The sequence below is a fragment of the Xiphophorus maculatus genome, chromosome 17 (assembly GCF_002775205.1).
Source record: "Xiphophorus maculatus strain JP 163 A chromosome 17, X_maculatus-5.0-male, whole genome shotgun sequence".
Lineage (NCBI taxonomy): Eukaryota > Metazoa > Chordata > Actinopteri > Cyprinodontiformes > Poeciliidae > Xiphophorus > Xiphophorus maculatus.
Window position 1 is genome coordinate 11,795,361 of NC_036459.1, and position 27,327 is coordinate 11,822,687.

The following is a 27,327-nucleotide window of genomic DNA, read 5'->3' on the forward strand; positions in this document are numbered from 1 at the left end:
AGCAGTTAACCTTTCGGGCTCTGGTGGGTTCATGTCGCCGCTCTAAACCTCTTCCAATTTCTCGCTCCCCGGCTGCAGCGCTTTTGGGTTAAGTGTGTTGGTTTAGGGTTTGGATTGAAAACGTCCACCTTGCGCCTTTCAAATCTCTCTCTCCGGCTCTCTTGACTCGTCTTCCTAGAGCTTCCTCCAGGGTTCCCACACAGTCTTGAAAGATTTACAGACCGAATGCGCGCTCATTCACAAATTAAAGACTTTACATAATGTTCTCTACATTATTTGATTTCAGTAGATGTTTGAGTCATGGCTTAACACCTCTTATTTTTAGAAAAGTGCTGATCTTCTTCATATGCTAGAAAACAATGAGATGACTTGATGCCAGTTTCAGCATTGTGTTGATTCCTAATTCTTTTCTTCCTCTTTTGTCTTACCAAGTTACAGATGATGTTGCACGACTTAACACTTAAAAGTTATTATTTTGTATGGACCTTCTAAAAAAAACTTTAAAAAAGCAAAATAAAACCGTATTTCAGCCTGGAAAAGTATGGATGTGTAGAAATCATCTTTTCTTTTTTACTCGCTTCACTTCCATATCTGCTGTCTTAAGTGTTTGTGTCTCGACTTCACCTTATATCCCAGAAACTTTTCACCCAGTGGGAAGAAGCTCCCATCAACACACTACATTTACCAAAAGAAAAGTGCAGAGTTTTTATCTATTTATTCCCTGGATAAAGGGCGTCTTTAATTTCTGCAGGGGAAATCACCCGACAGAGGAAGTGGCATTAGATTCGTACTGCATAAAATGTCAATATGTTGCCTTTAACTCCAATTTTCTGCATCCTTCAGCTGTCAGAAGCCAGAGACAAAATGCTGGAAAGCGTCGTTGAGTCCGAGTCGAAGGACGAGGCCTCGCCGCCTTCAGAACTCGACAATAAAGCGGAGCAGGTGCCTGCTAACGTTTTCATTTCTGATTTCACCTCATGAACTTTAAAAGGCGTGTTGTAAATGTGCAGTTAACTCCTTCCTGATTTTTGTGTGCACTTGGGGAAATTGCAGCTAGTCTTTAATGTCATATGTCGACGCAAGAAAAAAAGGGCAGAGGTTAGGAACCAAAGCTAGTGCTTTAGTGACCCCTCTAAGCTGCTGAGTTTTGTTATCTATTTAATCCCTGGATCTTTAATTTCTCCACCTGACAGAGGAAGTAGCATTAGATTTGTTCTGCATAGTTGCCTTTTTGCTACTAACTCCATTTTTCTGCATCCTTCAGCTGTCGGAAGCCAGAGACAAGGTGCTGGAAAGCGCCGTTGAGGCCAACAAGTCAGAGGACGAGGCCTCGCCGCCTTCAGAACTTCACAGAAAAATGGAGGAGGTGCATGCTAATGTTTGATTTAGAATTTTACCTCGTAAACTTTAAAAGGTGTGCCGCAAATGCACAATTAATTTCTCCCTGTTCTTTGTGTGCACTCGAAGCTGCCTGAGCGTGAGAGTCAGCAGCAGCCGGAGGAAGAAGGAGCGGAGCAGGAGGCCGGTCCGTCGAAGCCGCCGGAGGAGCAGGCAGAGACCTCCAGACTCGACGGGTTCAACAACCTCTCCCCATCAGAGAAGGTAGCCTGGACTGAGTGTTATTAAAATCAAATTCTGAATCTTTTAATAACCCAGCAAATGTTTGAAGCTCAAACTGTTATTTGGTCCCAACTCAAAAGTTCTTTCATTTTAATTTGAGTGTCCAAATTAACATTATTCTTACATTTTCAAAAGCAGCTTACGTGCTGCCTCTACTAAAAGGTGGGGAGTGAGTAAGAAAATAAAATGTAGACAAATATCCAAACTTTTAGTACTCACCAAAATAATTGAAAGCCATATTAATTCTCCTGAATCCAAAGACGTTCAAATGCAAGAGCATCCCGGAAGTTCATTCTCAAAACTTGGAGCATAAAAGCAATTGGACGTCAGCAGGGAAAAAAAAACCAAACTGTCCGTGTACAAATATTTGGCCATATGGATTTATGACCGCCTTCCTCTCCCCTGTATAGAACATCTGTTACAAAAGCGCAAATCTGTTCCTCGCTTCTTACATCGGCACAAACCTTGTCTCAAGCTGTTTGGGAGGAAAAATCTCGTACAAACAAACGACTTCCCTGACTGTGTTGAACTATAGAGACATTATCTATGTGAATGAAGCTCCCTCTGGTCCTCCATTGTCTGGATGCAATATTTCAAAGTGCTTTCACTACAAATGCTGCCTTCAGGACGCATCACGCGCTTTATGCTTTGCTCTCATGGCCTTCACTAAAGCAAAGGGGACAACAGCACTGGCTTGTATTTATTTATAAGGCTGCCCTGCTGACGCGCTACCTACCGTCATATTTGTTTTTTGTCTCATATCTCCAGTCAAAAACCTTCATCTCATCAGCTTCTGCTCTGATCCGAACTTGATAGGAAAAAAGAAACGCTTTCTCTTGGTTCTGGAATAATTTGCAAAAGTCACACTAAAACGCTCACAGTTTATTCCCATGGACCGCTTTCAAATAATTTTTTGAAATCTTAATCTTATCCTCTAGTCTTACCGGATTTTTTCCCATTTGACCTTGGGGAAATGTCATGACATTTTAATTGTACATTTTAAATATTTTTGTACACCAGTGTGCCTCTTGGCCAAGTCTCCCTCATTAGAGAATTATCTCAATGAACTTCCTGGTTAAATAATGGTTGAATGAAATAAATAAATAACATTACACTGTTAACATTTTTCAATTTCTAATGTAGGATTCAGTACTTTGCGATTCTGTGTGTGGAGTATTACCAGCCCAGTTTTTTGGAGAATTGCCGCCAGTGTTTTATCTGTCTTTTGCTCTGTCAGTATTTCTCACCCCTGTCACCAACTCATCAAAAGCACAACATAAAAGATGGATGTGGTCCTTTTTTTTTTTTTTTTTTACTTTTTTGACAGCCACTTTGAAGCTCAACATTAAGCTGTCATCATCTGAGAGAACATGAGCAAAGCGACTGCAGCATTGTTCTCCTTTTCTTTTTACATTTATACTAACTTACAAGAATTGGTGGTGGATAAGCTAGTTTTTCTACTCTTTTACTCTAAAAAACATAAAACTCTATGGAGATTTTCAAAAATGTTCAAACCATTTTTGGCACATTAAAGCCAAAAACCCTGCGGTATTTTAGGGGATTTTACATGATTAACTATTCAAACTACTGAGATTTTTGTTTGTAGTTTGACACAAAATGAAATATTTGAAGGCCATGTATCGTTTTGATACTTTCTTTCCAGTAAGATCGGAATAATACAAACTATTTTAACAGAACATGTGGCATCTAGCACTTGCCTAAACCCTGAAAGTATTTTTTCGCTTCATTTCCAGCAGATTTGTCTTCCGGAGGAACATCAGTAACATTAACAATTTTTAAAAAAAATTAAAAAAAATGTTATGGCTGATCTTGTAGAGCTTATCGTAAAGCAGGCGGCCAGTTTGTCCAAACATGAAAAGACTCGAAGAGAGAGGCGGTCGGGTCAGACGAGGTTCCAGTCAGCCACGGCGCTACTATTTGTAAATGTGTAAACTAAGCTTTAATAGAATGAAACCGTCCATGTTAACATCCTGTGCATGTGTTCTCCCGGAGATACTTTCACATAACAGGCACATAGACTAATGTTTTGGCTGGCATTCAATCCGGAGCCCACATTTCTGGTTCTGATGTTCCAAATATCACTAAAAAGTATTCAAACTAACTTTAAACTGCAGAAACTCTGTTATATGTTTGTATGTAAAGAACTATGTTCTGTTTACTTCAAGTAAAAGGGCATCCAAATCACTGCTTTATAAAGAAATTGTGAATTTCAAGCCGTGTTTACTTTTTTTTTTTTTTGCCTCTATAAATATTTCAGCAAGTATTTTTTATTTTATTATTTTTTTTGTGGATTCCCTACATGCGCTGTAAATATTTCAAGAGGTTTGTGTTAATACCCCGTTGAATCGCTGGGGCTGATGCACGCCTGCAGCACGCCACTTGATCCCTGAGGTAAAAGATGGAGAGGTGCAATGTTAGCCGGATCCTGGTACCAAAGCAACCATCTGAATTGAGCCATGTCACTGCAAGCTCAGTGAAATGGATGTTTATTGCCCTGCTCTTGTTTTTATTTATTTATTTATTTTTTTTTTCAGATGACCGAGTGTCAGCTGGAGCCGGTGCCAAAAGCGCCATGGTATTTTGGCGTGGAGGAGGTCTGGAGGAGGGTCGTCCGAGACAGGAGGCTGAGGCAGAGGGAAAAAGAAGAGAAAAAGAGGGTAAGCAATCAACTGCTAGAAATTCACACCACACACTTTAGAGCAAATAGAGTGTCGAAGAAACGGTAGGCAAATTTTATATGTGAAAAGCTGTATCTTTTCAAGGAAACGTGCAGAAAAAAACAAAATATTCAAGCAAGAAGGCTGAAATGTGTATCAAAGCTGTCTCCTGGTCAAAAATAAAACAAAGCTCCTAAAATAACATCAAATAATCTGCAAGCACAAGGCCAAAAAAAATCCAATTAAACAACTCCTACAGAAAAAAGAAGCTACATTGGCTCATTTTTAATTGTTTTAGACCTAAAGCCTTTCTTAGCTGCTTTGTGTGCAAACAGCAATTAAAGCACTTATGTTTTGTGAGATTTAACAGCAGTTTATCTGCCTGCTGTTGTGGGCTGGAAATCGAGAAAAATGACAAAAAGAAATGGACACGGTTGAACTGGACTCTTTTTTTTTTTTTTTTTTCCCCTCCTTCCTTCTTTCCACTCAGCGGGGTCCACCATGGTTAGACATTGATCCATCACCCACATCGGGTTCAAATCAATTGAGCCCACCACTGTCTTTGTTCTGTGGACCAATATCGACTTCATTAGACCCAGAAACAACTTCTCCTGTCTCAGTTAAAATAAACTCAAGCCTATATATATATATATATATATATATATATATATATGCTAGAATGTCAAAGTAAAAATGTCTCTTTAGTAAGATTTTGGATAAATATAAATTAACCTCTGCTAGTCAATATGGATTAAAATCAAACATCGAAACATAATTAGCAAAATGCTATGTTTCAATTGTTTACTGTGTGTGTTCTATGACTTTATGTTTTTATGATGAAAAGCACTTTGAACTGCTTTGTTGCTGAACAAATTTAGTCTTAATTGACTGAATTAAGAAATTACAAATAATTTCATTAAAGCATTTCAGTGACAAAAAAAATTGGATTGGCGATTCTGAATGAGCCAATACGAAGATTTGTTTCGTTGGCCTTTTTAGTGTTTCGTGTCTCTATTTAAACCTCGCCGAACTCCATTATTTTGCTGCATCACTCCAACTTCCGCATTGCTTGGTTGTCTTTCTCTGGTTGGTTTACTGTCCTTTCTCTAGCTTCTTCTCTTGATTTGTAAAAGCAGAACCTAATAATCCCTTGAAATAAAGCTCGTATAATTGCTCAGTTCTGACAATCACGCAGCCACGTTTATCTCGGCGCAGTCCAGAGCTGGCCCTGGTCCAGAGCTACAGACGGTTTTAGGTGCAATGCCAATAAATGGTCACAGCTGCTTCGAATGCCTCCACACCAGTTGTTGACTTGACCAAGGGGGCGACCGGCACAGATTATCTGTTTCTGCTCGTTTGAATTACCAGACAGTTTAGATGGCTTGCACATCCAGTAGAAGCCATTAGTGTTAGTGTTGGCTTGGGGAAGATTGTTGGCCAGCAATCCGCCTGACTTCTTTGGCTCCTTTCCCAATAAACAAAAGACCTTCACTCAACAGAACCGTCACCGTTGCCTCCAACTTTGTCCAGCCTCATTATTTTCAGCTCAAGCACTCAACTGTTTGCTCTTTTCTTCTGGAGTTCCATAAAAAATGTATTGCTTGTTGCGTTTTTTTTTGTTTGTTTTTTTTTTTTTCCATTTCCATGATTAAGATTCAGGAAGGTCTGGATTTAAGTATTTAATTCAAGGTCATGCAGTCTCGCATGAAATATTAAAAGTGCTTCTGGTGTGTGGTTCTCTCTCTGTGCGTGTGTGTGTGTGTGTGTGTGCAGCTTGCTGAGGAAAATAAGTGGAGGCAGCTGCCAAACGGAGTGTACACCACAGCCGAAGCCCGCCCCAACGCGTACATCCCCCTGGACGACCGACTCGGTCTGCCCGTACCCTTCGGACGCTTCCCGCCCGTCAAACCCCGCCCACAGGGGGCCTACATGAGGCATTATCGCAATCAAACAGTGAAACCCTGGAACTTTTAGAAAAAAAAAAAAAAAAGGATCCTGATAGCATTTAAATTTCTCTGTCTTCTTTCAGTTTCATCAGTATTCCTTCGTTCCCATATATTTTCTGGAAGTGCTTGATTTGAAAGCGAAAGTATGACATCGAGTTTAAAGGATCGGGGGGGAGGAGGGGGGATGCATAATGTCCCCCTGTATGATTTCACAATCGCCACACTGCCTAGCAACACATCAGCACCGCTCCCACCTCCTCTCCCTTGAAGATGAGATTAATTTTTTAAACTATTCCCACACATTCTTCGGCTTTGTTGTTGTTGTTTCACCCTTCACGGTCGTAATCTTTAAATAAATTGCAACGGGTCCGTCTGAGCTTCACGAGACGACCAGGCGAGCCTGCGCCGCGCTCGAAAATGATAAATCTGGAGAGGAAGCGGAAGCAATGAAAGAGCATGAAGAATGACAGAGAGAGAGGAGAATTTAAATGAAGGGGACGGGGATGTCGGAGGAGGCGGTAGAGGAGATTCAAAGTTAAAACGGGATGAATCGGAGGGCTGCAAATTGGGTGGAAAGTTCACAGCTTGGGGGGGCGCGTCACACCAAAATATGAAGTTGAGCCTTAAAACAGCTAAAGGTCTGCCATAAATAAATCAAATAAATGTGATATACCCGGAAATTTACCCAAATTAACGAGCGGACGCCTCGGATGGCTGGTGAGAGTTGATGAATGAGGGTGTGAAAAGAAAAGATGTGCAGGAGGGAAAGTCCTGAAACAGCTGGTGTGCACCATGTCAAACCTGAGTGGTGCTGCTCGCAGCTTGAGTCAACTTCCTAAGAAGAAACCAAGGGACAAATGTGTGTGGGTGTGTGTGTGTGTGTGATCATCCATTGCAGATTCACCCTGGAAGCTGTCAGATTAACTTGGCCCCAAACTGTTAGGCTGCTACATAACACAGGCAGCATAACAGAGTGTGAGGGAGACCATTAGATGGAGAAGGACTCATGTGTTTACACCTAGAGAAAGATTCACATGTTGGATTTTAATATGAAATGTCATAGGAGAGTGTCTTTCTGTAAATATGACTTATCTTGTGAAGTCCCTGCTCCTACTTTCTGACTTCAGTGAAAGTCTGCCCAGCCTTTTAAACTATACCAGCTTCAGGTGTGTGTTTATGGAAACTTTTAGCTATTTTTTCTAAAGAGAGCACTTGTGAGGTCAGACACTAATGTTGGACGAGAAGGTCTGGCTCACAGTGTATGCACTAATTCATGCCAATGATGTCCTGTTAGGTAAAACTCACATTTTTTTAGTCCAAAGTTTCTGTGCTAGAATGAGTTGGTTTTTTTGGCTTTATTGAAATTAGTGTATTTCACAAAACTGCAATGGAAGCTTTTTTTTGCATCACACAAGTCGATTACCGAATGGATGATAATACTGGCAGAAAAGACAATAGTCTGTGTTGGTTAGTCTGTGTTAACCTTGTTCGTCCATGTCCTTTTGGACCTTGCTTAAAAAAGATCATAAAAATGAATATTTACATTCCAGTTTTATGAGCATGCATGGTCTTAAAATATGAATCTGATTAAAAGGAGTTAAGGAGCTGGTACGTACTCAAAGCAAAAACACTTTGAAAACTGGGAACATTCAACCAAACATTTACAGCTACTGCTTCCTTCGTGACTTTGCAGGGGTTGATTATTCAAGCCACATGCTACACCTCTCCATTAACTCAGCTCCATCCAATTCAGGCTCAGCCTTGTACAAAAAGTTTGAATCTGTCTCCCCATGTTTACACGCTCTGCTGATAGGCTGCCATACAAATCTGTGTTGAAATCAGACTTAATGCGTGGCAGACCACATCGAGCCTCTCTGTCTCCGAAGCCTTTTGTCGGCGGGTAATCAAGCTGATGGGACGCAGCAGCATTACAGGAAACACACAGGAGGAGGGGTACAGAGCATGTGTGATTTATAAATACTGTTAACGTTCGATGGTCGTAATTGGATGACAAACAAAAAATCTTAGCAGCTCCAAGGTCTTAATTTAGATAAAACATCTTCCTAAAGGTTTTGACCTTTTTGTTTTGTTGATTTGAATATTGTTGAATTTATTTGAATATTAAACTTAGAGCGTCATTCTAATTTATTCTAGTGAATCAAAACAAAAACACTTGCACTCTATATAGTTTCATTGCACACAATGATCAGTTTCAAGCCTTTATTTTGATAACTTTTGATGTCATCAGTTGGAGCACCAGCTGATAACGTGGCTGCATTTACTCCAAAGCCCCTCTGAGACAAGCGGGCATTACTGTGGCTTGTTCAGCGTTTTCTCTTATTCTTTTTTTCTTCCACTCAACTTTCCATTCATGTGCTCAGACACAACCAGCTTCTTTATTGACAACAATGGATATAGAGTGCGTCAGTGGACAACTGTCAAGACGGCAGTCTTCCCAGTGTGTTTGTCGGATTATCCCGCATCATAATCAGAAATCAGACATGCAGAAAGTGCTGCTGCTTTGAAAAAAAGTATTTTATTGTGAAATTTCTTGCGTTTTACATAAACACCCTGTACTCCGGCAGTGTACTGTTAGGATAAACAGTAAGATTTGGGTTTAGACATTTCAGCTGATCCTGAAAAAAAGTTTTTAAGAGTTTTTTAATAAGATTTGGATTTAAAAAATATATTCTCAATAATAAATTTTTTTTTGGATTGCCCTCACTGTAAGTCATAATAAAGTGATTAGAAATAAATAGTTGAATTTTGTGTGTGTGTGTGTGTGTGTGTAATCAGTCTATGTATGATGTTCGCTTTTTAAATGCAACTGAAATAATTTAACTTTACAATTATATTCTGAAGTATTAAGATGCATCTTTGTTGCAGCCCTTTTTTTTGTGAATTGCACTAAGAGTTTCCCTATAATCCCTCTGTTCCCGCAATAACTTTTCATTTAACAGTCCGATCCTGTTCATGACTTCTCCACTCGGCTCTCATTTTCCGACATCAATCCATTTCATGCCTTCAAGGCCCAGTTAGACATTTACTCTTCCTTTAACCGATTTTCCTCCTCATCTATTTTTCTTTCTCTCTGTCTCTCTCTCCATCCGCCTCGCGTCCTTCGTCGCCCTTCCAGCCGCCTCATTTTTCCTCGAAGCCCAGCTGGATCAGCGTCTGCATCAGAGCCGACTCCTCCACAAACCTGGCGTCCACGTTTTCCTTCTCCTCGAAAGGGTTCAGAGCTGTTCGGGAGTTAAGACGCCAGGGGGAAGAAAAAAAAGAAAAAAAAACATCTTTACTTCCTGCTCCTAAAGCTTCTTTAAAGGCCTTTCCTGCAGGATGTAGAGGTATTACTCTACCTTGTGACTCGATATCAGAGAGCATTTTCGCCAGATAGGTTAGAGGAAGAAACTCGGGTCTGGAGCCAGGTTTGTCTCGCCCAGTAAATACAAATCCCTGAGGAGAAAGATTAAAAAATAATAACATAAAGACATTTTTTTTTGTAAGATTCAAATTCAGACTTATCAGCAACAGCAGCACCTGAGAGAAGTCCCCTAAACTCGTCCTGCAGATAAAATTGGCTCCTGATATGTCGCTGGCGTATATTTCGCTATGAGACATTTTACAGAAAATGCATGCAGCATGCATCACTTATTTTTTTCCATGTTACCTTATTCTTGTTGTGTTTCTCCAGCAGCGTCTTGACATAATCTCTGGAGATTGAGGCTGAGCTGACAGGATGATCCCACATATGGTAGATCCTTTGCTCCATAGGCTACATACACACACGCACACAGAAAGCATTTTACGTTTTAGGCATGTAGCTCACGCTTTCTACCAAAACGGAGGGAGAAAGAGAGATTCCCCAAAGGCTCTGAACAGCTGTCCCTTTCTATCCCACCAAATGGAAAGCGGCGGCATTATCGAAGGGTGGACTGCTAATGAGGGGTCTTGGGGAATTTGTACTATTTTTAGGGTTCCAAAAAAAAAAAAAAGGCACAACAGTCATAAATCACACACAAAAAAGGGGAACCACAGTAGGATAATTATTTATTCTTCTTCAGTACACCAGCAAAAACTTTAACAAAAAGTTATTCAATCAACTCAAATGTATTCATTTTCAGCTTTTCCACTTTCAACATTTGATTTTCTCTTCAGGTTATAGAACATTAGTTTGTTACCAGTTTTAATATTAACTATTAGTTAAATATTGCACAACTGCCAAATTTATGTAACCAGCTGCATTGTTTATATTAATAATGTTTGTTGTGTTTTTTTTCTATTAGTTACACAATAGATTTTTCCTCTTTTGGTTAAAACTGTACTGTTCACGATACACGCAAACAAGTGGGCAACATCACAAGAAGGCTACATAAATTTATTTACGTCATTTAGATTTTTAAAGTAACCATTCACCTGTATGTTTGAAGTTAGAACAGGTCTGTTTCTACAGTGCATTGTTTATTATTTTGTGTTTTGTTGTTCTGGTTTACATTAGCCATTCACTCCATTCAGTTTGCCCGAGTGCCTTTCCTGGTCCCCTAACAGCTGCTTCTACTGTTAATCAGTACACCTGCTACTGATTCAATAATCACAGTTCTCTAACGGCATAAAGCTTTTTGAATTTAGGTCTAATTTGGCATCAGTTTGGTTGCCTTTGATCTACTTTGGCTCTTCTTTACCACCATTATATTGACCTTTGTCAGAGCTAGAACCTACCTTGTTGTAAATATCCAAACCCTGTTTCAAAACGAATTCGTTACAGGTTTCTTGATTTCCAGTGATTTTGTTCATTAATTTCTATCATTCAGTTGTGTTTTTTTTTTCTTAGATTTAAAAAAAAATAATGCAACAACATCAATAATTGAACATCAGGTTTCCAGAACAGTCCTTCCCATGTTTTATAAAAGTTCCTCCAAACTAAAGTTTTCTGTTGCGAAGCCCTTTTAGTCTGAGGTAGCAGATAGCTGTCTAACATTTGCTAACCTCTTCTTCTTCACTTCTTACAGTAGCAGAACTTAATGGCTCAGTTAGTTTGACCTTTTTAAAAAAAAAACAACAAAAAAAGAAAAGTTTAACCGTGGTTAAACACATTTGCATTCAACATTGTATTAGCTGGCTGAGTTTCTCACGTGGAAGAAATAAATGCCTCCTACTTTGCCTCAGATGTGTGAGGCTGTGTCTTGAGTTTCTGCTGCCTACCAAACTCACTCCACAAAAGTCTGACGGACAGGAAATGCACCAGAGATGCAAAACCCTCAACATTCCTCTAATCACGATGCGGATGAAAGAAACACACAGGAACACAAGAGCCTGAACACCCAGAGTCACCTCAGTCTCCATAAAGCCTTTCTCAGTCTTAACACCCAGTGGTTACACAAATATTATGAGACATGCTTGAGGAAAATGAGATCTAAAATAACTCCAGACTATTAGTTAATTGGAGTTAGTTTGGGAGAAGGAAACTCTCTCAACTCCCTCCATGTTAAACTGTCACCCATACACTGTTTAGACTCTTTATTCTGAACATAAAGTTATAAGGACTGATGATGAGTTGCTTTCTAAACTAATCAAAAACCTTAATGATTAATTTGGTCACACATCAGTACCTCAGGAAGTCTCTTAAGTACGCCGAACTTCAGTCGCTCATTGGCTTCGCTGTTGTCCAAATCTAAACAAAAAGGAAGAAATTATTAACAAATCTGTTTGGAATCCATGGCCCCGTCGACATGCAACATCACAAACATTGACAAGAAAAAAGCAATTATATAATTACTATAAAGCTGTTTTATAATACCAGCTTCATCAGCTGGTACGCGTCAAAGTTTGGCAAAAGAAAATGGATGAAGACTGACACAGGCCAGTTGGATGGACTCGCAAATCTAATTGAACTCAAGTTAAAGTTCTGGATCAGGTTGGTGAATGATATGCTAAACAAGTGTGCACAAAAAGGATTTAATTTAATGGTAGTTTTTAGTTTTCTTAAATGAAATGTATATCGTACAGTGTGCCTTTTAACAAGACCTGCTTTTGTGGTCGTCTGCTTAGTCGGGTCTCTTGGTTTTCAGGGGAAACTCAGAAAGTAGGATAAGCCAGGTGGCTGTGGTTGACCAAAGCACGCTGACAGGTGTTTAGTGTCAACAAGAGAAAAACCTGTTGATGTGACATTCGTGTCAAATAGAACTCATGAAACGGGCTCAGATTTAAAACGTCAAACCTGGTCTCCTGGACAACAATTCACATCTTTTTGCTAAAATCAAAAAATACCTGCTTGTATTGTCTCATTATATTTGAACAACTAAACACGTGGTCTTCATTCACATAGAGACGGGAAACAATTTTAGTACAAGTTTTCGTAAACTGATAAATTGAGTGAAGCAGAAATATCTCAGCAACACCTGTGAGTTTTCTTGATACGGAGATTAAATGACAATACGACGACCTCTGAAGTCGTGCATCAAAAATGAAGAGACCAGACCGTAGACATTTAAAAACCTGTGAAAATCTGCACGCTGTTAAGCATCCCACCATCATTCTGAAAGAAGAGCTCTTGACTGGACAATGACAATAACATACTCGTCCAAAATGGCTACTGTTGGCTTCTGACGTCAAAGGCAACAACTTGGGGACAATGAAACGATGATTTCAACATGACTATTTGTGCCTAAGGTACCAGTATCGTCACCTGAAGCTCGTTCTAGTTGTTCTGAAGAAAACCTTCGGTGTTGTGACTGTAAAGTAATGCTGTGTCTTCTGCAAGCTGTAGTTGCGAAACCAAAGTCAAGCCCCTGCAATCAATAAACGCTGTCCTGAATTACATACCAAGGCCACAAACCACTAAGTGTGACACCTTCTGCAGAATGAGTTAATGCCCTTCTTAGACGACACGATGCATTCACTCAACCGTAGCCTGACAACAGATACAGCTCTGTAGCTTCTTTCCTTCTTTCTATCTCTTCCACAATGGCCTCTGTCACTGAATCGCCGATTTCCTTCCCAAACGCCAACTGCTCCACCTTTGTAACATCGCTGTTGTCCTGCAGCCATCCGTCGTACGTCGCTGCTGGCGTGATTGCTGTGCTCAGCTGCCTCCTGGGGATCCCGACTAACGTCCTCATGATCGTAAAACTCAGCAGCCATCTGCGAGGCTCCTCCATGACGAAGCGCCTCATCTTCAACCTGGCTCTGTCGGACCTCCTCTCGCTGTTCTGCTTGGTGATCGCCGGGGCCATTTTTGCCACCGGACCCCGTTTGACGCATGGGTTGTGTCAACTTTTCTTTTTCGTCGTCTTATTCTGCATAACCTCCAGCTCCAACATCCTGCTGCTGATAAGCGTTCAACGTTACTACCAGGTACGCAACTCAAAACTTTACCGCTGTAGGAAAACGGGCAACAGGTTGAACATATTTAGCAATACTGATGCGCTGCTACTGCAGAACTGTAAGAAATAATTATTTTCAGTCTGTCATACTTGGAAAAATATAGGTAACCACACTTCTTGTACTTCTGCTTCAGAAATGTTCATTTTTGACAAATATGGGGTATTTTTTGCCAATACTACTTCTGTCTGCTTTAAAATCAGAAACGCGTGGTTTTATTTCATGTTGATCAATCAGGACTAGTCACTAGCAAAACTATGTAAAGTAACTAAGTACTGAAATATAGAGTTATATAAACGGGTAGTAAGGAAGCAATAAGTTCTTGCAATATCTAATGGATAAGTTGGAAAGAAATAAGTAATAACAGAGTAGCTAGAAAGTAAGGAGGATTAAGTAAAATAAATGCACCCTGAATATTGTGTGTAAGTAGATATCTAAAGCTATTTTTCCACTTCCCAGATTCTTCACCGTGCCAAGTGGGAAAAAGTGACCCGAGCATGGCAGCGGGTTTTACTCTCCGGTGTGTGGGTACTCGGGGCCCTGCTGCCTCTCCCGCTTGTGCTTTCTCTGACGGATAAGACGAGCGGAGACGCCGCGTCCGGCAAGACGTCCTGTAGGACCAAAATGATCAAACCGCAAGCCGAGGCGGTCCACGTCGCCATTGTGATGTCGGCTCAGCTTGTGGTGTTGGTGTTTTACGTAAAGCTTGTGAGAGGCGTCAGGAAGGTTCAGATGTCTGACAAGAAAAAGCAAAAGATCAATAGACTGTTCACTCGGATCCTCGCGGTCTCTCTTATAGACTTTCTGCCTTTGTTTGCTCGCGTTGTGGCCGTTGCCGCCCATTTTACGCACTCAAAAACGTTGTACGACGTCAGCAGGAATTTGACGTCCATCGAGTATTTGTACTTTTTAAACCACTGCCTGAACCCCCTGCTGTATTTCTTTGCTTCTCGGCATCAGCTAAGAGACAGAGAGAAGAAAAGAAAGCTCTTTCTCATGGCTCTTAATGACAGTTCTTAACGAGGTCCTTGGATGTCTGTGCTGTGCTATTTGACCTTTACACATTTTTCATTTATAATGAGGTATTAACACGGTTACAAAAACATCCCATGCGAACAACGACTTTGGTGTGGATTTATCGACCACTTCTCTTTCTGTAAAGACACGTTTTGCTATTAAAATGTTTGAAGGCTGGACATGCATTCTGTATTTTCTTTATTTGCTTATTCCGTGTGTTTTCCAAAACCATCAAACCCCAGAAATAGTTAAACATTTGCTTTAAAGTCCCCTTGCCAGCACCCTAATTGAGTTAGCTTCGTTTATAATCCGTTAGGATCAAATTCTGGCTGGGTCATTCTGAAATGTGACTTTCAGTGGAAAAAAAAGAAGTTGGTAAAAATTAAATCTTTAAACCTAAATCTGCTGAATATCCCTTTTAGCCTATTAACCTAAAGGGAAGAGCTGGAATCAAGAGAGTCCCATGTCGCATTGCTTAATATTAGCATTAGCATAAAATGAAAATAAAATAAAGCTAATGTTAAAATGTTAGCATACTTTATCAATTCAGAATGCCTTTATTTGCCAATTGCATAATTTGACCTCATGCTAGTTTCTGCTCTAAAATTTCTACAAAGTTTAAGAATGTTTGTTTGAAATTGGCTCATACTTTACACTGTGCACGTTCTACAATTTTAAAAGTTTTTCTAATATGCCAGAGAAAATCTTGCTGTGAAGACAACAGATTATGCCACTTGCACAGCAGGATGCTACAGGCTTCACTTTAAAGAAAGGAAAGAAAAAAAACTGTTTGGAGATATTCGTTCCCTCAAAACAGGGAAAGTCGTGTTGTAGAAATCGCCTGTCGCTCATATTTAGGAGACGTCTTAAAATCAAAGCTGGCCAAGCACAAAAAGAACTATTTATAATTATTAGCATGTTATACATTCCTCTATAAAACTACAAAACATTTTTAATTAAGCCGGTCTCTCACACAGTCAGAATTTGCTGGAGATTTTTTTCTTGTGCAAAGGGGATCTTTCCACCGTTGCCACATACTTGAACAGCGTAAAAGATTGCTACAAAGTCAGTGACTCAATCAGTTTGGCTTCCATAAAATGGATCATTTTACTAAGCCGTGAACTTGATTGCGTTATGTCATAACTTTGATGGAATTCGGTTGATTTGCTCCTTGTACATTCTGAAGAATCAAATGAGTTGTAAAGAGATGACTAACCGCCTTGGAAGAATTAAATTAAGGTAAATGAAAAGTGTAACTGAACAGTCTGTGTGTCACAAAGATGCAATTTGTTATGCAGCTTAGTCTGACATTGAGTGAATGTATTCGACATTAAAAGAAACACCTTTTGGATAGTATGGAGGACGTTTGCAAACAGAAACCCTTGAAAGAAGCCAACTTCAAAACTGTTCTGAGTACCGTAGGCGATCTACTCCCCATCCCCTTAAAAATGCGTATTTATACACAAACCTGTCATGAGACGAGACACAAAGGTTTCAGTGAGCTGCAGGAAACCGTGGTCAATGTACTGTAGAAAGGTTTGATGAGGTAGGCAACGAACAGCAAACACAGCAAACAGGGTGTGATAGCCTGGAGAAACAAACCGATGAAATGAGAAAACAATGAAGGGTGGGGGGAGACTGAAATATTCACGGAGTAAAGCTGACGTCGCGGAACGCGTTTCATGCAATATGTTGCAGGCCAACATTTGTGAAACGGCTCCTTCGAGACCTCACTTTTAAAATTGAAGTTTTACTCCTGCGTGACAAAAAGCAAGCAAACAAACAAAAAAAAAATGACAGAATTACGTAGCAAACAACTGCAAACCCTGTGAAATTAATTCGAATGAGTGGAAATGCACTCCTGTCCTCCCGGAGCTTCGTCAGCGTTCTGCTGATGCACAATTCTGTCGCGCCTCACTGGGAGACGCGTGTTTTTCTTTGTGACTCGCGCAAGAAATGGGGATTAGAAGAACAAGTAAAACTGTGATCTGGATTGTACCAGGTGGGAGAGGCAGGCAGAGACTCCGGGTGGACTCCAGGATCCGAAGCATGAAGTGAAATACGGCCCACTCGGCCGGGCCGCCTTTCGTCGCCCTGGACACCAAATAGCAAATTTAAAAAAAAAAAAAAGAAGAATTTGAGAGGATTATGCAACTTTCACACATGGAAAGAAGAGACCGTCAACAACTTCCACATGTAAACACAGCAATGCTCCTGGAGTATGTTAAGTTTTCAAAAGAGGAAGTTGGACTACTTACAAGCACAATGCACGAGGGCCAAGTTTGTACTTCAGCCAGGCTGATTCCAGCATGTGTCTGATGAGCTCCAGCTAAATACAAACACACACACACACACACACACATTTTAGTGGTTTGAGAAAGACATGCTCCATTAGATTCCAATAAAATGTTGCCCTCAGACGAAATCAGTCGCCTGGAAACTTTACAGAACGCAATCATTTTGAACGGACGCCTGAAGACACACGACTCTCACGTTTACCTGCTACAACGATTATTGGTTCCTGTAAATTCACAGCGCTGTCAAAACGCACACACAGCCCTTCTTTCCAAAGACTACTTGTTTTTTGGCGGTCTTCTCACAATTACATGTTTCACATAATCCACTGTAACAAAACCGTTACAGTGTGGACGAGGAAAACTTGACTAAACTTAACTGGTTGTCGCACCTTTGGTAGCAACAACTTTGTTTTCAGACGGGCATTATTTGTATAATTTCTTAGTTATTCTGGTCTTGGAAGTGTCAAACTTATGGGTGGCGTTGAACTCAACAGTCCAGAAAATATGGTTGGCCACAGTTAATTTGTTGTTGAATGATGGGTTTAACTCCTTTGCCCATCTGTGTTGGTTTTAACAGCCTTTAGGGTATTTGTATTTACTCGGGTTACTTTTGAAACCGTTGCGCTGAGTAACGCTCACCACGTGAGCTCGTTTCCCCACGCACCAGCGAATGCTCTGCTGTCTCCCGAACAATAACAGGAAGACAGTCTGCCTCATCCGCATCCTGAACACCAGTGGGAAACCTGTTCCTTTTGCCAGCGGCAACATCCTCCTGTGACCTTAGGGTGGAAGTTTCAATTAGCTGCTCTTATGCAACAGATAAGCTCCAAAAAAAAAAAAAAAAAAAGCAAAAAATAAAATACACACACACACGATACGTTTCTCTGGGCCCCTTTTCTCCTTTTCACACCTTTCTCTCCAAGTTTTTCTAAAATAATCACGAGATGTGAACTCGCATGTAGATATTAAGTACTTGAGCAAATTACAAAAGAAAATCGCTATGTATGTTTTAAACTGCAATACTTATTTCTTATTTGGAACGAACAACTTCTTCAATTATTCAGAGTAAAGGTTTGTTTTCCAGCTTTTTTGTGTCTTTGCAGCAGCATTATGCACATGTATTTGACAACCTTGATAAAAGTTAAAGTACTCTGGTAGAAGCTAACCTTTTATCAGAGAGGTTAGCTTTTCCACTGCTTTACTTCATCTTTCCGTCCTGCTGAGTGTACATGGAGGAAAGGTGCAGTTGTGTATACGTCTGTCACAGTTCCACTTGCTGTAAACTTTGATTAGGTGTGATTAGATTTCCACACTATAACGTTGAGTAGCAATACCAGTTTTGTGGCATCAATTAAAACACATGAATTTTATTGCTTTTATTTTTTTATTTCTTTTTTTAAAAGCTATTTTTTCAAACTTTTACTTTGAAACTTTTTGAATATTTTAATACAAGCCGCCAGCCCACACCTAGCTCTGACTTCGATGTTAACTGGCTTAGCACAGATTTTCTTGGCGCTCCTACTTACACAAAAGAAAAAAAAAATTTTCTTGTTTCTTGGCTTTTGCTATATTCCACATTTATAGTTATTTATACTACGTAGATAGAAGAAAAAAATAAGCTAAATGATCACAAATATGTTTTTTTTTTCTTAGAATGACTTTCAGTTCAGTTTATTTTATAATTGTTTTGGCACAAATGGTGATGGATTTCGATTGTTTCCACACAAAAAAAGTGCTGAATTCAAATGTTGTTGTTTTTTTTTTTTTTACATTCAGTTTGAGATTATGCTTCTTCTATAGGAGTTTAATATTATTTGCACATCTTTACCCGAGGCACCAAATAAGTGTGGATGATGCATGCTGGCATTGATCACAGACAAAGTCTCAAACAATAAGGAAAAAACATCCCAAGCAGTCAATGAATAAATCTGATTTGACTCTCGGTAATGAATTGAAATCTATACTAAGCAGTTTGTCTGAAACAGTAAACAGTGGCGACCTCCTGCATCAAAATGCACTAACCTTCGCTACAGAACAAATTCTCATTTGCTGAAGCCGGGACATCGCAGCCAGTTTCTTCTTAATTGTGTTGCTGTGAAATGTGTGTGCAATTTATACTCTGCAATTAGCAGGTTATTCTCTTTCTGAGCTGTTTGTTGCATCTGGGGTGGGGAAATACTAAATATCAGTGACTATAATGCAGAGTGGAGCCGTAATCTATCAGAGCTGAAACTTCTCTGGGTCTTAAAAGCTGTAATCTATTTCCCCCCTGTGTCGATGCAGCCATTAGTCTAAATAAGCACCAGCGAGAAAGGGGGACATGCTCTTTATTTGTAGACGAGTACCTCTGTTTTTTGGAGGATTTTTTTTTTTTTAAAGCGTGACTCAGGCTGACTTGCAGAACAAGGCCCGAAGTTTGTCAACTGTGCTTAAAATAAAGTGACCCCAAAAGGCTGTTTCTCTTTGAATAAGTCTCTCTCCATCTCTCTTCCACTCCACTGGATAAGCCCAGTAATCACCTCGTGTGTCTGAGCCTGAGCGAGGCCAAAAGCGATTACACAGGTACCTATTTTTGTTCCGTTCAGCAGGATGTTAAAGGCGCGGGGTTAAAAATCCATGAGCCCTGTCGCAGCAAAGGGAGGATTTCTTCTTCCTCCTCTCTGTTCCTATTTTGCCTCTGCAAGACTCAAAACCTGGCACATTCTGCTTTCTATTCAATCCGAGCCTTACCCTTGGCCTGATTTATAACGCCGCATTGATATATGCTGTATGTCTACTTTCAGCACCTCAAAACCATGGAGGGATTTACCTCGGTGGAATATTAAAACCTGACTTTACAGAACCAACAGTCCCGGTGAGATGCAGGACAAAGGTTTGGTGTCTCCTTTTCCTTGGTTATGCAAATGAAAACATCTCCCGTGTTCAATCCATAAGAAAACATTTTACAAAAAAACAACCTTAAAGTGAAGTGCATTTTGTGCGGTGTCAAAACCCTTTCATTTATTCATTTGTTTTAAATGTAAACCATTTAAGAGTCTTGAGATAAATCCTCTTAATAGCTGTTTGCGCGGTTACAAATTGCCTTCCATTGAATGTGTGTTGACTCTAAGCTCTCTGATGTTGACTTTAGCAGCTTTGAAGAAACCGCCGCCTCAGAAAATATGCAAATTAAAGCCAAATGTAGAAACCCTGACAGGAAGGTGCCTTGAAAACTCGCAGGTTCTTCCTCCTGCCTTTTTTGAGGCTTCATTTATCAGCTGCAGTTTAGCTAACACCGTGGCATCAAAAGACTGGCAATGTCTGAGATATACTAAGGGACTGACTGGAGGACTATCCCGCAGTTTCCGCATCACTCTGCAAACTAACTGGGTTCACATGGCGGCTCACGAAATCACAACTTAGTCCCGTTTCCTGTGACTATTTCTATTATGTACGATCTGTGTTTCATTTCCATTTTTCTTCTGTCATATTTTAAATTGGCTTCTCTTATTTCGGACATATGCAGTCAGTCAGTGAACGCTCTTGCGTGAACACATTGATCTATCACATGCTCAATAAAACTCGTCTACTTCCTCATCAATTAAGCAAAACAAAATTAATGCTAGCAAAGCATTAAATTTTCTAATACGTCTCAAAATTTTTTTGTAAAAACACTCTGGTGTGTTTTCATAAACTGCACCATTGATACAAATTTTTTGAGATATCCAATGTAGACATTAGAAGCCCACTCCCCATTGCTGAACATACAAATGACAGTACATCATAGGAGACACATAGAACAAGCAACCAGGCACACACACACACACCCACACACCACTAAAAGTTATTTAGAAAGATTATTTTCAAACTGCAGGAAAACATATAAACGCTGTGCAAAAAGTTTGGGATTTGAACCTGGAACTTTAAAAGCTACAATTTAAAAATGCTAACAACTGTTCCACCATGCAGCCCACCTAAATATACCCCTAAAGATAATCTACACATAATGAACATTTATTTAGTTCAACACATCTAAAAAGACTAGCGGTATTTTTGAACCAACGAAAAATGATACTTGAAGAGCTGTAAGCTTAAAAACTAAAGTGTTGTAGTGTAGTAGATGAACGGTGGATGGCTTAACATTCCAGTTATACAACTTTTGTTATTAACTTTAAAGCTTAACTCATTTTTAAGCACACTCTGCATAACTCTGTTTCATGGTCGGGTGAAAGAACTGAGAGGAAAAAGGGGATACAGCAGGCATTTTCCTCAAAAACTTCAAAAACAAAATAACTTTTCAAGATTGCAGGGAAGTCTGTCTTACAGCATGCTGAATGTAAACAAAATTACATTTATGTAAAAAATGCAATGTATTCTATTTGTCAAATGCCATTGTCTGGTAAAGTCTGAGTCCACAGATGCTAGTAGCACTTTGTATTTCATGTCCTAGGAAGCTTATCCTAAAAATAGAACTTAAAGTCCACCTCTATGGTTCTATATACTTAAAAAATCGCCCAGGCTAAGTATGAATCATACAAAATTCATATAGAGTTGCCTAATGTTGCTCTTAAGCTCATGGTTTTCCCATCTCAGTCCCTACCCATTGACCTCTGCCCATGTTTAGACCTTTCTGGCTGTAGGGTATTTGTCAGGCTAAAAGCCCTGGCCACTGGCCACAGGGGAGCCCTGACAAACCAACGTAAGCCCTGAAAAGTGATTCTGGAAGTGCTTTTGCCTCTGTGACACAATTACTTTTGGTCTACTAGAAGTGTGAGCTTGTCATACCTTTCACTGTGACGTATTTCAATACATTTTCACGCAATGAATTGTGGTTAGGCTTAGAAAATGACGGACAAAACATAAGGTAGTTTACAGGGCCTTGTAAAAGTCTTTCCCAACTCGGTCGCGTTAAATCCACGAACTTCAACTACTTTTACATTTCATTATAGTGATTGGAAGGGAAATCGTACGTAGTCCTTTTCTCTTTTCTTTTCATTTTTAAGCAAAATCGCTGAAGCTCAGTGTCTTTGAATGAAGAGCAACTGTGAGCTGTAATTTGCACCGGATTGTCGTCCAGGATCATCCTGCATTTTGCTCCGTTAACCCATTAACTCTGACCAGCTTCCTTGACGCTTCTCTATAAAAGCATCTGTACTGTAAAAAATCTAGCTCAGCAGTTTTTCAAAGTGTTGTTTTTATTATTATTATTATTAGTTTTGCACAACATTTCTGCAAGACGATTAGAATTAAAGTAGCTGCAAACTACCTTTTTGACATTTTCTATAAATATGGATCACTCCATTGAAGAAAGAAAATGTAGATTTTCCCTCATGGTAGTTCTTAAAATAAATGAATTTCCTACAACGAATAGGAAATGAAAATGGAAAACAATGTCATTTTTGAAAGGGTTAGATAACATTTGTGGTTGCAACGAGACAAAACGTAAAGATTCAAGCGTTTAAAGTCCTCAAAAGTACCTTTTTGCTTGCAACGCATTATTTTTGAACATAAACACATCGTCACTCACCAGGTACCAAAAAGAAAAAGGAAAAAAACACACACACTTGTTTTGGAAATCTCAAAGAATCCTCTTATGGCTTCCAGCAAAGAGTCAAACCATTCAGTTTTAAGTGCAAGCCTGCAGATTCTTCTCCACTGAGCGATTTCTGCTTTCACTTAACCTTCCAAGAGTAAGGGGGGAGAAATTTGAAATAAATATAACTTCTAGTTCAAAACCACTTTAGCTTTAGCCATCTCACACTCGCACGCGTACACTAAAAACATGCACAGTGCATCTACCAGCTTGGCTACATAGTTGACCACCAGCGCGTCGATCTTCTTCTTCCCCAGTTGAGGCAGATATCTGTTGAGATGTTCTCGAAGTTTGTCGACTGTCTGCAAATGCAAGACACACACACACACACACACACGCACGCTCTCGTTATTTTCCCAGGACTTGCGGCTTGAACTCAGACATATTTGCATGCTTCATGCAGATATTTGACAGCACTCGGCTGGGGTCAAATAGAGCTCACAATGGAGTTTTCCTTCAATTTCCAAAAGTAAATTCAGTGGGCGAGAGGGGGCAGAACCTGTGGACGTGAAAGGATGAAGAGGCTGAGAGAGTCTAAGATGAGCAAGGGGGCCAAATAAGTTTCAGGGAACAGATTGAAAGGCTGAAGATGATGTAAGTAGGACAAGTAATGGAGGGAATAAATGGAGTGAGATCAGAGGACTGGGTCATCCCAAGAATAGCTTAACTGAACTCTATTAAACTGAAGCTATCTGCTCTTTAAAAAACTATGCTGAGCAGAGGGAAAAGTCAAAGATATGAAATTGTCCATCAAACACAGCACGGTTTAAAAAAAGAAGGGGAAAAAAAAGGCAGGACAAGGACCTTAAGCTGCCTCTTTTGTTAAAGAGTCGACTCATTTGAAGCGTAACAGGAACTTCACTATTACAGATGACTGTAGCGAGGGAAATAACTGGTTGTCAGCATTACACTGTGGATTTCTCAGTGATCTATATATCAACCTGTAAAGGGGGGGATCCACTGGCAGCGGCTGCCACACATTTCTCGTGCCGTCTCCGACACCGGGGAGAAAATTGACACGTTGGGATTCGAATTAACATAAAGAACGTGTGTGTTTAAGAAAAAAGAAAACTGCTGATAAGCGTTCAGGCACTGCTCTTCAATTTTCAGTGACCAAATGGTCGGATTTAATTTTGTAGACTGAAATATCTTAGTACTAGCTAAAGCAAACCAATACCTAATTGAGATATAATCTAAATATTTTTTTAAAAATTCAGAATATTGAAGAATATAGATCTTTTAGCTAAAATGTCGAGTGAAAGAGTTACTTTAAACAATAACATATCCTACAAAGCATTCACAGTGTTTTATCTACATCGCTAGCAACATTGCTTTAGCAGTTCGCACCCTTGTCGTCATATTAAAATTGGTAGTAAATCACTCCCCGCAGTGGCATTATCATGGCGCAATCGCTAACGTTAAACCTTTTGTAAGGTTTAAACTACTGTGCAGCACATTGTCCCTCGTCTTCACATTATATATTTACTCTAATATTTTAAAAGGCAGCTGTTTGCTTCGCCACCTCGTCAATTTTCAGTTGATATCGGAGACAAAAAGAGGAACGGCATTTCTAGAAACACGTCCCTGGTCGCCTGGTTCTGTCTTCAAAACAGGACAAGAACTTCCTGAGATCTGTATCCTGAAATGTGGAAGCATACATTTGCCTAAAATAGCATGGTGGCACAATATTTTACTTTAGCGAGGACTCTTGACGTGTTCTTTGAACATTGCGAGTGCAATCTTGTAGCCCTTGATGGGTTTTCTCACCAGGCCGATGAACGCCCTCTGTTGATGGTCCTCTTCTTGAAAAAGTGGCACCAGCTTTTTATCTGCAGAAGAAGAAGAAAAATACGCAAATATAAAAATGTGTTTTTGAATTAACTTCTGATGACGAAGCTTATTTGATATTATTCTAAGTAATAAGCTGTCAGTAAAAATGGGGAGATGGAAGCAACGCGTTTTGGCCAATTAATGAGACAAAAGAGATGATGACTTATTAATCAGAAGATTCGTTTGGTGTATTTTTAATTATTTACATTTTTTTTTGCTTTAAAGATACATCTCTTAACCTCAGGGATTAGAAGGCAGAAGTCCAACTGTGCAAGTCCTTTCATGTCAGTCTCATGAAAGCAGTTCATGCTTCATCTGCGATACTTTGGACGCTCTTGCATACACAAATACACACCATCTTTGATCATCCACACAGAAAGCAGCCTCTTTGATGTTATACCCTGACATGCTACGGCTATATTTCGCTCCATCATAACCAGGCCAACATGCAGAAGATCCTGTTTAATTTGCAAAATGCATGTCTGCAACAGGTACATCTAAATAAATTGGAATGACATAAAATTCTATATTTTTGTCACTCATTTCAGAAACTGATGCACTACATAGAGTGAAATATTCTGAGCCTTTATTTCCTGTGATTTGCAGTCCTTTAGTGGGATTTATCTGTGTAAGCCAGAAACGTTACGAGAAAGTAATGAATCTACAGAATGAGTTTCACTTCCTGAAAATGTTCAACGTTGAGTCTCACCAACAATATTTATATGATGTTACTCACACTTTGTACACTAGTAAATGTAGATTAACCCCCTCTTTCTATCAGCTCTTAGAAGTTCCCCTTTTCGTGTCAAAGAAAGACATCATGAGAGCATGATTCTGCCACTGCCGTGCTTAACAAATGAGTGGTACATTTATATCTCAAGCTATAAATATCTCAAGTTTATTTATAGCTTGAGATATTATTTTATGGCACTAATTTGGTTTAAACATCTCAGAAACTTTCCCCCTAACCCATCCGGTCTGTCCGTTGGTCTTCATGACGACGTTTGGGACATTCACATTTTATTAACGCTGTTTTCTCCAAGGCGCCCACTCGGTGTTTACAGACATCGAGTGGGCGCAGTGTCGTCACTTAGACAGCTACCCATTAATCTCGTAGATTTGGAGATCAAGACTGGTTTGGCAGGATTAGGAATATCTGTGTGACAGCTCGGCTTAAACGGACGTGGCAAAGAGAGACGCTGGGTGTATTAGGTGGACTACTGCATGATATGGCAGAGAGAAAACCTGGGGAAGAGAGAAGGATGTGCAGATGTCTGGTGCGTCGAAGAAAGATGCAGAGGACAGCCGGAATAGAAGTCTTCATAAACCAATCTCTTGTATTCAATTTATTATCGACCGTTTTGATTGAATTACTCACGATTTAAGAAAGCAATCTGAGGGGAAATGAGCACAGGGCTCCAGTAAGTTAACAGTGGGGACTGAGTGGTTTTTCATGCTAAATATAAATTGGTGTTTGTTAAGCAGCACACCTCTAAAGTCTCAGGCATAAATTCTCAAAATGTGGCGTTCCGCGTAGTTTTTATGTTCTGTTCATTTCAAATATCGGGCATTTCATGTTGCTTGGACTGCAGAGACGGAGACTCGAGTCAAACATCAGTCGCAAAAAAAAAAAAAAATAAGGCTTCAGACTTGACATGGACTCGAGGTCTGGCACTCTGGTTTCATATCCCACATAATCAAGATTGACTTTTACTTTTTGTTTCTGTCGAGTATCTTTCTGACCAAGATTCGTATATCCTGTAAAACGGAGCGTCTATCAACCGGAGAGGTTTGTGGACCATCAGCAATTTTACTTTGTAAAAGCCTTACATTTTGCTGTGGCATTTTCATAATGACCACTGTCACAAGTGACTTCACAGCCATTTCAGAGTGAAATAAATGTAACTTCACTCAAACATTTTAACTGTTGCTCTTAAGCTATTAAGAGAGATCCATCTTGTTCTTTAAAAATAAAAGCAAATCCTTCTTGATTCAATACAAAATTCAACTATGACAAGGTTTCTTTCAATATAATTTTACATTTTAGAAGTGGGATAAATACAACCTTACTTAATTTTCAAAAGTAATTTACTTTTTTTTTTTATGTTGAACTGAATGCTCTGAACTCTCCGCCTCCCCCCCAAAAAATATTAAATGTTCAACCTTTTCTGCTAGATACAGTCTCGTAATATACAAAAAAGGTGAAGATGCTCATGATGCTGTATCATAACTGTAAGGAGAAATCAAAACATAGTAACTTATTTTAAAAATGCAACAAAGAATATTAACAGCCTGTCAATTTATATATTTTTTTTACATTTATTTATGTTTTGTGCTTTTCTGTACACTTTCCAGAGAATCTCCCTGCTTTTGGAAAGGTGCAGTCATGTCTTTCCAAGTGAATCCGGGGTGTCGGACCTTCTGTGGCCTTAACCAAAATTTTTTTTTAAGTTCCACATTAAGGCTTGACGTATCGCAGCTGCATTCGAGCTACGAGAGAGACAGAAAGCTGGAAGAGAGACAGGAGAGGAAAGTACCTTATTCCCCGCTGTTATGTAAGTTTCACATTCTTCCTCATTGTTTCCTGGCTTGTTTCACTTTATTTGTTTCTCTTCTAAGTTCCCTCCTTTTCGACTCTCCCCTCCAAAATAAACCGACTTCAGTGTGAGCTCTCCTCTTGGAACGACGCACAAACGCACTCGTGTAGCGTTTGGCGTTGCATTATGTACGAAAGGGGTTTGTTGCGTCACGCGCCGTGCAAACGTTGCGTTGCCCTTCAGGGGATTTTGTTTGTAAGTGAACGTGAGTGCTCTCTTTGGTTTGACTTACCAAGGCACCAGGTGTCAACCACTGAAAGAACCCTGGAAATAAGAAGAGAGATGCTTGATGAAAAAAACAAGACCTCAAGTTGGAATTTCTTTTATTTTCTTAGAACAGTGAAATATGAAGCTGCACTGCCTCAAAAAAAAGAGCTAAAACTATGGAGG

The 27,327-nt window shown here is 39.7% G+C and overlaps 3 protein-coding genes across 6 annotated transcripts in view; 2 read left to right on the forward strand and 1 right to left on the reverse strand.

Annotated features, from left to right (window-relative positions):
* The window catches only part of ccdc146 (coiled-coil domain containing 146), a 58,260-nt gene extending 49,659 nt beyond the window's left edge, over positions 1 to 8,601 (forward strand). Inside the window, exons 21-25 of the mRNA XM_023350471.1 lie at positions 844 to 942; positions 1,265 to 1,366; positions 1,468 to 1,602; positions 4,176 to 4,298; positions 6,072 to 8,601. Coding sequence (XP_023206239.1) covers positions 844 to 942; positions 1,265 to 1,366; positions 1,468 to 1,602; positions 4,176 to 4,298; positions 6,072 to 6,272 — 660 coding nt within the window. The 3' untranslated portion in view covers positions 6,273 to 8,601. The remainder of the gene's footprint in view (positions 1 to 843; positions 943 to 1,264; positions 1,367 to 1,467; positions 1,603 to 4,175; positions 4,299 to 6,071) is intronic.
* A 160-nt stretch (positions 8,602 to 8,761) lies between these two features.
* gsap (gamma-secretase activating protein) overlaps positions 8,762 to 27,327 on the reverse strand; it is a 35,452-nt gene continuing 16,886 nt past the window's right edge. For 2 of the 4 annotated variants that reach the window (XM_023350472.1, XM_014468780.2), the window contains 10 exons: positions 27,170 to 27,201; positions 24,278 to 24,339; positions 22,717 to 22,812; positions 16,900 to 16,970; positions 16,641 to 16,735; positions 16,110 to 16,229; positions 11,854 to 11,915; positions 9,915 to 10,019; positions 9,604 to 9,700; positions 8,762 to 9,486 (listed from right to left, as the gene is read on the reverse strand). In XM_023350472.1, coding sequence (XP_023206240.1) covers positions 9,386 to 9,486; positions 9,604 to 9,700; positions 9,915 to 10,019; positions 11,854 to 11,915; positions 16,110 to 16,229; positions 16,641 to 16,735; positions 16,900 to 16,970; positions 22,717 to 22,812; positions 24,278 to 24,339; positions 27,170 to 27,201 — 841 coding nt within the window. In that variant the 3' untranslated portion in view covers positions 8,762 to 9,385. Of the gene's footprint in view, positions 9,487 to 9,603; positions 9,701 to 9,914; positions 10,020 to 11,853; positions 11,916 to 14,274; positions 14,361 to 16,109; positions 16,230 to 16,640; positions 16,736 to 16,899; positions 16,971 to 22,716; positions 22,813 to 24,277; positions 24,340 to 27,169; positions 27,202 to 27,327 lie in introns of those variants that run through there. The other 2 variants (XM_023350473.1, XM_023350474.1) reach the window with 2 other exon arrangements.
* Positions 11,908 to 14,818, forward strand: LOC106699621 (C-X-C chemokine receptor type 5-like). Its single transcript, XM_014468781.2, has 2 exons — positions 11,908 to 13,597; positions 14,084 to 14,818. The coding sequence occupies exons 1-2, from the start codon at positions 13,208 to 13,210 to the stop codon at positions 14,642 to 14,644; spliced, it is 951 nt and encodes a 316-aa protein (XP_014324267.1). The 5' UTR covers positions 11,908 to 13,207; the 3' UTR covers positions 14,645 to 14,818.